At 38.0% G+C, this 15,757-nt stretch overlaps 1 protein-coding gene and 1 long non-coding RNA gene across 3 annotated transcripts in view; one reads left to right on the top strand and one right to left on the bottom strand.

The window, feature by feature from the left end:
- LOC127956899 (thyrotropin-releasing hormone-degrading ectoenzyme-like) overlaps nucleotides 1-15,757 on the bottom strand; it is a 141,993-nt gene that overhangs the window by 42,870 nt on the left and 83,366 nt on the right. The window contains exons 5-7 of the mRNA XM_052555177.1: nucleotides 13,606-13,719; nucleotides 5,217-5,354; nucleotides 3,676-3,741 (exon numbers count right to left, since the gene is read on the bottom strand). Coding sequence (XP_052411137.1) covers nucleotides 3,676-3,741; nucleotides 5,217-5,354; nucleotides 13,606-13,719 — 318 coding nt within the window. The remainder of the gene's footprint in view (nucleotides 1-3,675; nucleotides 3,742-5,216; nucleotides 5,355-13,605; nucleotides 13,720-15,757) is intronic.
- The window catches only part of LOC127956901 (uncharacterized), a 65,387-nt gene continuing 58,343 nt past the window's right edge, over nucleotides 8,714-15,757 (top strand). The window contains exons 1-2 of one of the 2 annotated variants that reach the window (XR_008153665.1): nucleotides 8,714-9,016; nucleotides 9,267-9,366. This is a non-coding gene — a long non-coding RNA (uncharacterized LOC127956901). Of the gene's footprint in view, nucleotides 9,180-9,266; nucleotides 9,367-15,757 lie in introns of both variants that reach the window. The other variant, XR_008153666.1, reaches the window with a different exon arrangement.

Here is a 15,757-nt window from a genome sequence, read left to right as displayed (position 1 = left end):
TTTGGTGAGGTGCTGTGTTTACCTATTCTTCCCATCAATCACTCAGAGACAGACGGAGATACTGAAAGTTCCCATAAGAGAGAGACAGAAAACAGTAATAATGAGGCGGAACAGCTGAGCCAGAAGGACTGCTGGGAGAAGAAGAGGAAGATGGCAAAAATTGATCTTCTCTGTGTTCCAGAATATTGTGGAATTTAACCGAGGAGTATCTGGCTACTTCATCTGTGTTCAGAACGAATTAGTAGCCCACAACATCCATCGGTAATCTCACAGACTGCCATTCTCCAAGTCTGGAACCGGCTGAGAGCCGACAAACAGGACTATGAAGCACCAGATCCAGGGAAGCAGCTTCCTGCAGTTCAAAATCACATCCAGAGGAATAAGATGGACTGTAACACACTGAATTTTATTTCTCCAGGGCAGGAGCGCACTTGTCCACTGCTATTCATAGGTCAAGCATTTTACATTTCCAGCCGGAATGAATATTTATTACATCCAATAATATGATCAATCTGAAGGTTGTTTTAACAGGGATGAGCAGTGTGTGCAAATGAGACACAAGCGCTTCATCACTCCAGTCAGCTGTACGAGCCCCAGAACCTATTCAGACCTAATTTATGACTCCCTCTATTCTTTATAATTATTCTGTGAACCAAGATGGTGGCGCGTCTACACACAGCGGCTTCTCTCTGTCTCGACAGAATTGGTGTTTTCGTGTTTTTTGTCTTGTGAGTCGTTTTTGAACGTCATCATCGCATCTACCTGTCTGTAAGCACGTATACAGTCGCGGGTTTCTTCTCGATGTCGGCAGAACCACATTTTTACAGTTAAACTCTGCGACCCCCACCATCACGGACCCCCACTACTGCATCTCGCCCACAGCGGAGGCACCACAAGCGGTGTGAGAGGAAGCAGAAGAGGGTCCGGCATCCGGGCTAGGCTAACGGCTAACCCACACAAACCGTCTATCCCCACCATCGTACTGGCTGAAGTACGCTCGTTGGACAATAAACTGGACTACATTCGATTACTATGTTCAACTCAGAGGACTGTAAGAGGCTGTTTTGTTTTTTTGTTCATGGAAACATGGCTCAGCAACAGCGTTCCAGACGGCGCTATTCAGCTCGACCAGCTGACGTGCTATCGAGCGGACAGAGCTCTCGTCACGGGAGGAAAAACCGAAAGACCGAAAGACTCTGCAACGCATAGTGAGAGCAGCTGAGAAGATCATTGGTGTCTCTCTCCCCTTCCTCTAGCACATTTACGGAACCCGTCTCACTCGCAAAGCCCTCTGCATCCCACATCCCCAGGTCCTTCCACCCCCCACCCTCCACTAATATACGATGACATGCACCAGTCACTTTGTGCAGCATTGGTCTGCTCACTACCGCAATCAGCATGGAACTGATGTCATTCCACTACCTCATCAGTCAGTTAAATAAAATAACTGCTCTTGAGCCCTTTGTCACTTTAATTTTATCTGTATGCACCGGGGGTCTGAGAGTAACACAATTTCGATTCTCTGTATGTATGTACTGAACGTGGAAATTGATAATAAAGCAGACTTGACTTGACTTGACTTATAAGAGACATTTATCCACCCGCATCAGCAGCCCATCCACCATTTACCAGTGAAGATAAGAGAGAGAGAGAGAGAAAGAGAGAGAGAGAGGGAGGGATGTTAATGCTGGTCCGAATGAGACTAAAGCTCGTCTACTGCTTCTGAGCTGTTCAGCATTCACAACTGTCTGCTGCTTCAATTATGCAGAGACACGAGGAGGAGGAGAGATGCCACACAGAGCAAAAGACAGACACTGAGAGAATAAAAAGAGCCTCTGTGAACACACAAAGACTAGAGAGAAGAGCTGGATCATCGGCAGATGTGTGAGGTTGTGTCTCTCCTCTTAAATACTCAGACATTCAGATCTAGTGCAAGTTAGAACTCCATAAGCCTCTACATTGAGCATTAAGCGAAACTATCATTAATATAAGGTAAAAAAAAAAAAAGATAATAGAAAAAAAAGTTAATAAATGAATAATACAACTGTGATCAAACTGATTAATATAAGAAAAAAATATATATAATAATGTAAACAGTTAATTCAAACTAGTTAAAAAATTAACCATAAATAGCAAAAGCCAATGAAACAATAACAATCAATTAAATTTTTCATAACAATTCAATTATTAATACAATAAGTTACAATTAAATTGTTTTATAATTTTTTTTCAGTTTTTTTTTTTTTTATCAAAAATGTTTTACTGGGTTCTATTTTATTTTTATATGAGATAAAAATACTATGCATAAAATATTTTACTATCGTGTATATTGCACAAAACCAAACACATGAATTACAGTCAGTAAAGCTAGTTCAAGATAAATGGACTGATACAGTAGTTGTGTATTACACAAGTCAGTCTGCTGGCCTTATATATATATATATATATATATATATATATATATATATATATATATATATATATATATATATATATATATATATATATATATTTGTGCTGTGATATAAAGCATGTATATGCAGATGGTACATCTCTAAATAAAGCATTAAAGCATTCTGCTCTGCGGAAAACATGACCTGATTGTTCTTCCAAACACTAATAGCAACATTAAACCACAATAACAAAAATAACCCAGAAAACACCTCTGAATCTGTCAGATTTTGTACAGCATCTCAGGCATACAGAAATAAAGTGAGAAAGCATGGATGTTTTGAAAAGTGATTTATGTGAAGGTGAGGAATCTGTACCTCTGAATCTGTGCGAACTCGCATATTAAAGGAAGAGGGATTTGTACCTTTAACTCGTTCACATTCATTGATTTACAGATTGACTCTCACTGGATTCAAACCTGTTTGTTCACGGCCCAGATCCTTAAACCACATTACAGGATGTAGATTCATGTAGCAGCCATATGGTGTCCAAAACACCAATAATACAATAATAAAGATATGCTGCTCACTCCAGAGGAGCTCTGACTGCTAGACGGACACAGAAGGAGCTTCATAGAACCTAAAACACTTCAACTGGAGCAAATGACCATGTGACTATAAACAAACAGAAAAATACAAGCCATCTACGCAATATCAGATACAGTTTATGTGTTTCAATGCAGCAGATGTGCTTCACCATTAACCTAATCTAAACCGGTTTAACACAGAGATGTATCTGAATCTTCTGATTGTAAAAGTTTCAGATATTAAATTAATTTCTGACACAAACAGGTGTAATCACTTGTCTGATTGTGCTGCTTTCACCTCAAGCGTGATGCCAGCGCGTGAAAAGACAACAAGCTGTTGTAGCTCTAAAGATAAGAAACACATGTAAACCGACACGGCTGCATGAGCAACCTGAGGGGACTCGAGAACATGAACATTCACTGAGATATTCAAGTGTTAAATGGTGAGATTCATTTGTAACACATTCAGCTCACATTCACAGGATTTAACAAGGATAGAGCTTTTGAAAAAAAAAAATGAGAAAGTTTTTTTTTAGGTATTATGCCACAATCCTCTTCAAGCTGCATTTATGCAGAATGTATAATTCATAAAGATAGCCTTATAAACATATTCATAACACATTAGGAGTAAAACATACATACATGTGAAATCATCTGTGACCACAAAGAGAGAAGATGAAAGAAAACTATTGACTTACATTGAGGCCTCTCTGGAATAGCGGCTGTCCCATGACGTTAGCCAGCATTCGGATCAGAGCGGCTCCCTGCAGACACAACAGAAACACACACATTCAGTAAAAGCTCCTCATTTATACCTGCTCACAAAATAAATACATAGTATGTAAGTACAGTAATCCACCTACAATAGAAGTCAATGAGGAATGATATTCTGTATAAAAAATGTGAAGCCTGTATTTTTAAAAGTGCTTATATTGATTTGTCTGTACACTATTATATGTAATTGTAACTAGACAGTTGACAAAATCATAATTCTAGTCGTGGGACTACTTTTGAATTTGTGGATATAAACAACATTTTTTTTTTTTATTATTAAATTAAATTAAATTCCAATTTTACATGCTTGTCCATTGCAGAACTTGTTTAATATTTAATAAAAGATCAGCTATTAATAATGTCCCTGCTCTTTTTCTAGCAGTTCTTCTTCTTCAGGTATTCAAAATTAATCTTAATAAGAACTCCATGACACTCGTCCTGCTGATTTCTGCAGTTCCATGAATTTGTATTTTTTGACTTTGAGTGACTTTGACATGCTCATTTGACAGCATCTAATTCCCATCTCTCCACATCCCATCCTCCACAGCCTGTGTGATGAGTGTCACTTCCTGTTAGCGCTGAGGACTCATGGGATGTGTTGTGGGATATCAGAGTCCTTAGAGTGTGAGGAGGAAGTGATGAGGGACAGCTGAGTGTCAGGATCACTGCAGCTTAACTGACAGAGTTCATAACACCATAGAGCCTAAAGGGTAACAGGGGAGGGGCTTGAGGAACAACAAGAACCAATCAGAATCCAGCTGTGCATTGATTGACAGCTGAAGAACGAGTTAAAACAAAAAACTCAGATCTTCATTGGATGGAAGATTTTTTCTGGTTTGAACTCTGACAGAGGACAATGGTTTTTCTTCACTGCTCTTTGTGCCTTTAATGGCTTTCAGATGTTCAGGATGAGAGGATATATTTGGGCGCTGGAGTTATTTCAAGTATGTTCCAGTAAGAAAGAGGTAATTAGAGGTCGTCTTGTCTGAGATGAAATGTTTATTGTGCAGCTGAAGTTCCCAGAGGACACAGAACCTCAAAATCTCTCAGTGTAACGGTTTCTGTCCATGGCTTACTGAAAAAACAAGCTTTTAATTAAACTGTTTTTCTTGTGTATGTGAAGAGGCTCATAACAACGCGACTTTATTTACAATTCACAAAAATATACTGAGAAGTCTTTAGCTGAGAGAAAAATAACGAGCACATGGAGGTGTTTACTGGACTTAGTCCTAAAATAACTGACTGATTTACACCGATAATACTGTTGTTTTACAAAGTCATTGTTTCTCTTCTGCTGCCTGTTTGTAAAAAACAGAACTGAGTGTGGAATTTCACTGAACTTGATTTATTCTCTGTTTAGAGTACAGTATAAACCAGTTCATTCTGCTCAGCTCGATATTAAAGGTTAATATTCATTTCCATCATGCAGCTGGAGTCTGTAGGAGCTGATGAGAGATTCTCTTGCCTTCTTGTACGCGATCCAGTCAAACACTCTGTCGATATCTGTGGCTTCGAACACTTCCTGAGAGATGGGATGAGAACTGGCCAAACCGTCCAGTAACATCACCTCATGAAGAACATCAGTCAGAAACCTCTGCTTCTCCTGTGGATGACAGACAGACAGACACTTTATTCTGTTTTACACTATCAAACACATAAAAGTGTCACATAAAAGCTTCTGTTTTATGTCCATAAGTAAAAATCACTCTAAATGAAATTAGACAGTGGTTATAGGAAAATCCAGCTCATATTTGTCACGACTGAAGCCTTTATTCCAGCAGCAGCTTCCCACAATTCACTGATACGATGAACATTCACTGCCAACACACGAGAGCCGACACGACTCACTCATGAGAGAAACACTGCTGCTAACACTATGTGTGTGTGTGTGTGTTTGTGTGTGTGTGTGTGTGTGTGTGTGTGTGTGTGTGTGTGATTGGTGCAGAGGGTCTCAGAGGGTCTCTGATCAAATGTCTCCCTGTAGGATTCACTATAAAGACAGGTAGAAGTTTTGGGTCAGATGAAAAAGACCCTCATCATTTACTGTGTGTGGATCAGGAGAGAGTCAAGATCTCAAATAGAGGTATTCTGGAGCACATGAGGAAGATGTTACTCTGATACCAGCTTATACTCTATTGAAAGCAAGTCAGAACTGATTTTTTAATTTAAAATAAATAGAATCAGAAATGAAACCACAAGGAGGCTGTTAAAAAAAAAAATCATGGTACTATTTTTCTTCGAATAACCTTTGTGTATAATGGAAATATTCACAGAGTAATCAGAGATATGTAATGTTAATTAAATATTTTAATATATTGATAAATTCCCGGTCCAGTTTTGTTGAGCAGCTTCTAAACTTCTATTTTCAGAGGATGTAAAAAAATTACATAACTACATCATGAATGTAACACCACAAACTCTTATACATTTCAGTAAATTGTGCTTCTGCAGTGAATCTGTTTTCCTGCTACTCATTTGAATGTGGCGGTTTGCCAGTTACCGTACATGAAAATGGATGAAATATGAATCGCATGAATTATATATGAAAGCATTATACTGCAGGTTCATATCTAGAACATCTCCACACTGGGATATCTGGAGAAATCTCAGTTATCTGTTATAAAATTCAAAACGACATAAATTAAGGTTTTATTATTTTCTCATCTATGTATTAAGTAAAAGTGTATGACTAATAGAGGGGAAAGCCAGCAAACTATCAGATGGTATAAAGACGTCTGGCTTTGATTCTCTGTTTTATTAGACCTTTATTTTCTACCATTATGAATAATTATTTCCCATTAAAGCTTTTGGCAGCTTGATTAAGAATCCAGTTGAAAACATTAATCCAAGAAAGCAGGATATTTTAATCAAGGGATTTGAGCTCAAACAAACAACATATGAATCTAGAAACAAATGTTCATGAAATCATTCATAGTTTTATGTCAATATAATAAGGCATCTTCTATTAACCCAGTGAATCCTGGTTATAGGTAATGCAATCAAAGATCAATCATAATCTCATATTCTGACATTCTGCTAAAGGCACATTAATGAAATGACATGAGACAAAAAACAGACGCACACAAAAGTGAAAAGTCCACAAATCAATACAGAGAATATTTATCCCAATCTAAGATTAATGTGTGGTTGTTGAGTGGATTTTTGCCATATTTGTAAATAACAATGTCTGTCAGATGGAATAGAAATAAATAAATGACCAAAGGCAGCAGCTAATGAAGGATCAAATTTCCTACAACAAAATTACATTTACCTTTAGCTGTTTGGGTCACCTTAAAAAAAAAAAAAAAAGAAAAAAAAAAAAAACTGCAATACTTAATAAACAGCAGCAATAATTTATCCCTCAAATTTAACTTAATAGAGAAGATCTTGGAGAAATAGAGACTTCTAGAGAAATCACTGTCCTAATTTCTCAAGCTATTAATACGACTTGTAGCCGAGAACACGGTGTGACAGCTGTCTCATTAGTATTTTCTGATGGGCAGTTGCTTTATTATTCAGACTAATATGAGCCTCAAAGTTTAATGTTCATAAACTCGAAACTCTGGGATCAGATCTAATGCTCTTATTATGTATATTCATGGAATCAATAGCAAATGAGGCCTTCATGTAAATTTACAACGTTATTTTGGATGTGAATACAGAAAAACAGACAGAGAGAAAGAGAACAGCTGGTGATTTTATACGAGTCATCTAATGTGCTCTATAAAATGAGAAGAGCTTCCATCTGGCCCATATGTGTTCTCAACAAGGTGTTTACATCCAATGATACTTGATTTAGATCCTGCTTATTAGTGTCTCAACATCATCACCTGCTGTAGATGCAAAATGATGGCTCTGGAGCAATGCCCTATGGGTAACCAAACCTCTCTGAAATCATTTCTAGCATGATGGATGTGAGAAAGTGGAGGAAAACCAACAGTCGAAACGTTATGAGCAGATGAAGGAACCTATAGGCTGTTTTAATGACTTATTACAGGTCTGTGTCAAATCCATTTCAAACATTTATCTGTGTTTATATGAGTTTTCACATCCGTTTTCAACTCCTTCCTCTTGAAACATGCAATTGTATCTCAATTTTGGTAGGGAAATGATAAAAGCTATCCAATCAGCGTACTGAAGTGTTTCTATCAAAACCCAATTGCTCCCTGAAATGACGTTTCTCTACTTGGCTGGTGCCCCATAACTAAGGTGGCTTGGAGCAGAGAGGTATGAAATATATGAAATATATGGGACGGATGGATAGGAAGGTCATTATGTGAAAGGGAATGAGAATGTTAACGTATGAGCTGAATGCACACACATATTAATATAAATATGTATGAACAAAAATTTAACAATTTAAACATATGAAACTTTTGGTGTAAACAGTTTAGCAAAAGAATAGCTTGAGAATGCCTTTAGTACTTAAATTATCCTCCTGTACATCCAGTCTAAACCACACATCAGGTCTGAATCATGACCAACAACCCACAACAATCTTCCAACTAGCTCATGATAAAATTGCACACCGCCGGTGACTCATAATGACCTGAAGATCCAAACAGAGTTAATCAGCATGAATGCTATTTCAAAGTGTCATAAAAAGAGAAAAACTTGGTTGTTTTTTGCTGTGCTGATGACCCGTTTATTCATTTAATTTATGAGTGAGGCCTCAAGTGCTTAACAATAGCTGCATTACAAGCAACTAAGCCTGGACTGGAATAGCATTATGCTAATTGCTAACACCATTATGTTCAAACAAAAGCAGATCTAGAGAGAGAACTGTTTGTGCTCGTATTACTTCATCAGGTTGATTTTCTTAAACCTAAAAGTGGATTTTTATTGTAACCCTGTTACTATAAAACTTTTTTTTAAGTGTGCAGGCATGTGTATTTGGAAATGTGTACTGCTTCTTTAAGAGACTTGCTTACACAGGGAGTTTGGTTGAAATGTACTTGGTCGAACATGTGCTTAACAACATGTTTGTATGTTGCTGTTATCACCTTGGTCAAATTAGAGTGTCTGAGTTCATTCCTCCAATCAGGATGGAGAGGGGGTGGGACTTGGAAGAGAGCAAGGAAGGTTGAACATCAGTCAAGAGATAGACGCGAGAGAAGCAGGATATCGTCTAGATAGCCAAGGATTTTAGGCCATAAAATCTGAAACGTTTCTAACGATTATCCTAAAGTAAACATAAAAAACAGTGTTTTAGACAATAAAACCTACCAGTTTCTTTAGTGCAGTCAGCATTTCGTCAACATAGAGGTATTACTCGTGCATTTATAGAGTGAATGAGAGAAGAGTATGATGCAATATTTAGATTGGACAAACTCAGGATTTTAAGCCATAAAATCTATTCTTGTTTCTATCGATATTCGTGCATTCAATTGTCTAGAGATACTACTCGTGCTCCTAGAGAGAAAACTAAGTGAGAAAGATTATAAAGATTGTGATTTCATATGATTCATTGAAATGAACTGATAGTTTATCGTTTGACATGTATCAATATGTCAAGATGGATGGAGGACGTCACCAGATAGCCCTGTGAGTACTGTGAGATCAACAGGTCCTCTAGCTACGTTGGATGACCATTTGACGCATCACCAGACAGCCCTGTGAGTACCATGAGATTTGTGTGTGTGTGTGGTTGAGTGAGTGTGGACTGTCTTTAGTACTTCACTGTGATTTTCTAATCTGATCTGATTTATACTGTTAAGGTCAAAGTTTGTTAAAATTTTGCACCCAGAAGAACACAATTAGTAAGTATAAGTTGAAGTGTTCATCTGTAAGTCGCTTTGGATAAAAGCGTCTGCTAAATGAATAAATGTAAATGTAAGTGTTTAAGCTAACGCTATAGAACATTATTCACTTTATGTGGAAAGGTACATTTTAGTTTGTGAGGTAATTTAAATTGAAAGAAAAGAAAGAGAAAAGACTGACACAGGTTCCATTAATCCATTTATTGGTATGTTTTGTTCCCAGCAAACAACATCCTATGTAGCAGCAGATGATGAATCTGTTGGTGATGTGTTTCAAGATAAACTTAATCAGTTTCTGTCTCAGGAAGGCAAAACAATGAGTGACCTACAAGGTTTAGTTAATCCCTTGGTATCAGGCAGGACTTCTCCTGAAGCCATCATTCGGGCTGTATGGGAACTCCTAGATAAAACCTCCAAGCCTGTGAGTGGCCAGGCTTATAGCCGCTTGAGCATTTTTTCTGGAGTAGCTCCTACACCTGTCGGCATAGAGAGTAGTGAGAACTGGCTGGAACAAGCTAGGTTATGGAGTGTGATTGTTCGGGCCAAAGAGAAACTAAAGCGAATAGTGGAAAGCTTTAAGGGGCCAGCTTTAGAAGTTGTAAAGGCAGTGAGCGGGGACAACCCTGAAGCCTCTGCATTAGAGTATCTGGAGGCTTTGGAGAGTGTTTTTAGTACCTCAAAATCTGGTGAAGACTTATATTTTGCTTTCCGCCTGCTCCGACAAAAGCCTGGGGAGGCCCTTTCTGATTTCCTGCATAGACTCGAGCGGTCGCTGACCCTAGTGGTGAAATGAGGAGGGTTGATGCCAGAGCGAGCTGATAGAGCTCGGATTGAGCAGCTGTTAAGGGGTGCTGTGGAATCAGACATGATGATGTTAAAGTTGCGGCTGTGTGAGAGAAGAGAAAGTCCTCCTACCTTTTTGAAGCTCCTCAATAAAATAAGAGAGGAGGAGGAAACTGAGGCAGCTAGACGTAAACTTGCCCCTAATGTAAGGGAGACAATAATCAAAAGACCATACAAGAGGCACTGTAGCAAGCCATGATGGCTCAAAGGTTGAGGTAAAGGAGTTGCGACTTCAGTTAGGGGACCACAAGCAGTCTCAACTTCCTGAAGGGGTTGTTGAGAAAGGAAAAAACAGTAACACCTTTAATATCTGAGGTGCAAGCTCTGAAAGCCCAGGTCCAACAACTACAAAAGCAGTTGTCTGTGTTGACTGTAAGGCCTCGAGTTTCATGCCCTAAAATGGGCCATGGTAGACAAGTTCCACAACTACTTATATGGGGCAAGGTTCACAGTTAGAACGGACAACAATCCTCTAACTTACATGCTAAGCAGTGCCAAATGAAATGCTACTGGACACCGGTGGTTGGCGGCTTTAGCCACCTATGAATTTGATATACAGTATAGACCGGGTCGCAGCTACATTGATGCTGATATATTGTTCCGTCTTCCCCATGATTCTGACTTATCAGGTGAGTGGGTGGAGATCCCTCAGTCAGGCATCAAAGCAATTTGCCAACTTACCCGATGTGATAGCTCTTCCAGTACTCCGCCCCGATTTGTAGATCAATTAGAAGTTCATCCAGATGGGATCCCTGACATTTTAGAACGGTTGACCCTGGTTGATTTAAGGGAAGCTCAAGACCAGGATTTCATTATTAGTGTCATAAAAAGGGCAAAAGAGACTGGCCAGGAAATGTCTGGTGGAAAAGGTTCTGATCCTATGATTGCAACCCTGAAACAGCAGTGGTCGAAATTAATAATCAAAGATAATGTGCTTTACCGGGTAGTTAACACACAAAATGGAAAGAAGAGGTCTCAGTTGGTTTTACCTAAGAAGTACCGGCCACTGGTCTTGAGGTCCCTCCATGATGATAATGGTCATCTATGATGATAATGGTGTCTCTTCTGAGTATGAGAAGGGTGATGTAGGGGATGAATTACTGGTTGTGCTGCCTGAAAAGGAAGGGGAGCATCCGGGTCCAGTTGTGAATGACCTGGCTGAGTCAGAGTCAGAAGGGGGAGACTATCCTGTTTCAAAATATTCAATGACCAAATTCAAGTGGTCATCCATACAAACTGAGAAGTAGGGTAGAACCGGTCAGTCATCTCGGTTATGATGCGCCAGGAAAATCTACAGATCGATCTATTGCATAAGTTCATCGTGGGCTGGTCATTAGGATCAGTTCTAAAGATTTGGATGTTGAGGAAAGCCATATGGGTGGAAAAGGTATAAAGGTTTCTCCAAAATAGTAATATGACAGTGCTTGATTTGAGGGAGTGTCTGGTCTCATGGGGGCATGCAGACCATCAGAAGGGGGAGAATGTAACTCTGTAACTAGAAAGCTTTTTTTTTTTCTTTTTTTAAGTGTGCAGGTATGTGTATTTGAAAATGTGTACTGCTTCTTTAAGAGACTCGCTTACACAGGGAGTTTGGTTGAAATGTATTTGGTCGAACATGTGCTTAACATTATTTTTGTATGTTGCTGTTATCACCTTGGTCAAATTAGAGTGTCTGAGTTCATTCCTTCAATCAAGATGGAGAGGGGGTGGGACTTGGAAGAGAGCAAGGAAGATTGAAGATCAGTCAAGAGAAAGACGCGAGAGAAGCAGGATATCGTCTAGATAGCCAAGGATTTTAGGCCATAAAATCCTAAACGTTTCTAATCATTATCCTAAAGTAAACATAAGAAACAGTATTTTAGACCATAAAACCTACCAGTTTCTTAAGTGCACTCAGCATTTCGTCAACATAGAGGTATTATTATATTGAGCAAATGGGCATTTGTTTACTGGCCACAACGATCACCGGCCTCGAATCAGGCCTGCAACGGGAAGGGTTTTAAGAGGGTGTGTGGTTGAGTTAGTGTGGATTCACAAAATTTGTTAATCTGACCAGTCTTTAGTATTTCACTGTGATTTCTAATCTGATCTGATTTATTACTGTTAACGTTAAAGTTTGTTAAAAATTTTGTACCCAGAAGAACACAATTAGTATAAGTTGAAGTTTGTAACGCTATAGAACATTATTCACTTTATGTGGAAAAGTAAATTTTTCATTGAAAGAAAAGAAAGAGAAAAGACTGACACAGGTTTCATTAATCCATTTATTTGTATATTTTGTTGTATTTCTTTCCTCTTGTTGTTTTGAATTTATTTAAATGTATTTGTTAAAACCATACATCTACAGTATTTATATTATTTGCCTACTTTAATTTCAATACATTTCTGAAGTCACTCACTCATTTGTGTAGTGTGTTATGTTTCGTTGCTGTGGTTGATTTTAGAGAGTACATAAAGTGAACCTAAGGTAAAGATAATTAATGTCATAATACCTTTCATTTCATAATATCATTTCCCATAGAAATAGCTAGACAAAGGATCAATTGGAATCTTGAACTCAGGCCCTTATCAGGTTCAGCGGTAAATTGGTAAGGGTGCTACATTATTAAGAAATATATATATGTAGACACTGAGCAGGTAACAAACAAGAAAATGTGTTGTGCGTAGCATCATAAAGTATGTTACAATAATTAAATTGACAATCATCAATATACACTTAACGTATAATGACATCCAGATGCTAATGTAGAAAAATGCATTTAGAAAAGCTGCAGGATGGTTAATGTGGGATATATGGGAACTTTGGGAAGCTTTTAAACCTGGTCAGAAACAACTGGAATTGCATTGCCCTGTTCTTTTTTTTAAATATGACAGATTAAACAAGTGCTGTGGGTGTCCATAAAATGTGGAATTTCTTGGTTTTCAACATTTAACAGGTAATCTTGAGCAATCAGAGTATCTATAGCACTCAAATGAACTGTGAAAGGATTGTTATTTCTGCTTAGTTGAATTTTGGCACAAAAAGAAATGCTCAAGATCTTGTGTATATGAAAATCATTGGAGAATTGCTCTCATTTTAAGGCATTCACATCGGAATAGCGTGAAACCATCAAAACTCTCTCTATATAGTGTATGGGGATGTGTGTATGAGACAAATCTTTTGTATCACATCACAGCAGTTCAAAGTGACGGATGATTTCATGCATGAAATGAACTGAATACTATAGCGCTCACTTATGCGCAACAGCTCACCATGTTCCACTTTGGAAAGAGGAAATCCGACCCGATATACTCGAAATAATGAGCGAATCCCTCCTTCAGCCAAACATCCTCCCACCAAACTGGTGTGACTAGATCCCCAAACCACTAGAAGAGAAGAAATGAACAATCACTCATCCAAAGAGAAAAAACAGAGCGACCAAATACAAAGATAGATTTTATTTTATTTTATAATAGATGTTGTATTGCGCAAGAAAAGTGTTTATGGGTATACTGAAACAAACTTTATTTGGACAAAATATTCAATTTAGAGAAAATAAGTATATTACAATCCACCCTCCTATTCATCCAATATCTGCAAAAGCATATTACATCCAGTGGCAAACACATTTAGCCCAATACAGCATAAAAAATAATTTTGATCTTTTAGAAGTAGAAGTGCAAATAAACACTCATGTTTAACAGAAAAGTTGTTCACAAAAGGCTTTACAGAGCAGTGAGAACCCAGCGAAGCTTCTGAACTATGATTAATAGTGGCTTAAACAATCAATTACCTACAGTTACACAATTAAAGCACATTTTTTCTGTTTCACAGCATTCATACCTGGGCACTTCGCCAAGGACTACGTAAATGAACAGAACAGAGAAAAATAAGAATTCGATTATGAAACATCCCATCTGGAAGGTAGAAAGAATCCAGATGACCCCTGCTATTGTGTGCAGATGACAGTGTGCAAAACAGGGCTATTGAATGGAAAAGATGCAACACTGCACTTCTAAATGGGCTGAATATTTTCCAGACTCTGAGGCCATCAAGCAGATGTGCTACTGAACGCCGGATCTCATTTTTGCAGCACACAAACCTCTGTAGGAGTCGAGCCTCTTTCATCTGAACACAACATCATTACAGCAGCTCAAAGTGTCTGACGGGACGTTCATCTGTAACTCAGACGATAGCGTGGAGAAGACAGCTGGTAATCTGCTCTCAGAGGAACCTTCCGCTAGTCACATATATCAAGCGACTTCCCATAGGGTTTACTGAATTTTTCTGCCCTCTTCTGATTTATCAGATGTTCTGACGTTAATGACAGTGAACCAGGATAGTGAGTCACATCACGTTATGTATTATTTTAAAAAGACTGAGCTTTGACAAGCAAATGGATCGGTATAGTGAAATGTTGAAGAACGGCACAGATAGTTCAACAACATTAGAATGTCAATGAACGCTACGAACCTTGAGACCTTCGTTCAATTACGTCTTTAACAGTGTCTCTGAGACGAAAGCTAATTAGAGGGATTCTGCAGCCCACTTGCTTCATTAACAGATACTCTGGAGGAAGTCATGCAGGGAAGAGTTCACAATGTACCTCTATACTGCAGTATATACAGGTTTGAAAAAGGAGAAAACCTTCAACAGCATCAATATAAAACAACCCTAAATTGTATTATATGTTACTGATGTGAAGTCTTAAAACAAACTCAAAGTCTTGTGCTTATAGTAAATGTCTTAATAATTGAGTTTAAATGTCCATCATTGACATTTAACAAGGAGGTTCAGACAAGGTCTGTCTGGTTTATGCCTGCAGGGCAAAGGTTATTGCCTTCTCAACTGGAAAACCACAGGAAAGTCTTTTAGACTGTATTTTAGCACATGCTAAATATTAAATGGCTCACAGACTCAAACCTCCCACATAAGCAGAATGGTCTAAAATCATTTACAAAAAAAGAAGTGTATTAGTAAATGTATGTACTTCTGTATTTTAGCAGGTGTACCTTTTAGTAATATCAATGTACTAGTAGTACAGTTGTAAATGAATTATTTCAATATTTTGTGGGACTAAATTGGCCATATTTTAATTTATAAAAGTGTCATTTTAAGTACACTTTAATTATGAAAATATTAATTCTAAACATTGCACCAATTATTAAGTCTTGTATGTAGTTTTTGCTAAATTTCATTTTTGGCTTAGCAACATGCTAGCATCAAATTGTGGGAGTAAAACAATGAGAATCAAATTCGTCTTGTACTTCACATTAACAGAGTTATTGCCGATACAGCCAATCAAATCAGCCAATTAGCTTAATTTCAATGATGATCCTTCCAATGATTTGTTCCATAGGCCTGGTTGTATACCTGTTTCATGTGGCTGTTTCAATGTCCTGGGTATGGCCAACTGTATGAAGG

This window comes from Carassius gibelio, chromosome B4 (assembly GCF_023724105.1).
Source record: "Carassius gibelio isolate Cgi1373 ecotype wild population from Czech Republic chromosome B4, carGib1.2-hapl.c, whole genome shotgun sequence".
NCBI classification, from domain to species: domain Eukaryota; kingdom Metazoa; phylum Chordata; class Actinopteri; order Cypriniformes; family Cyprinidae; genus Carassius; species Carassius gibelio.
The sequence above is the reverse complement of the archived record's forward strand: the minus strand, read 5'-3'. Positions and strand labels throughout refer to the sequence as shown.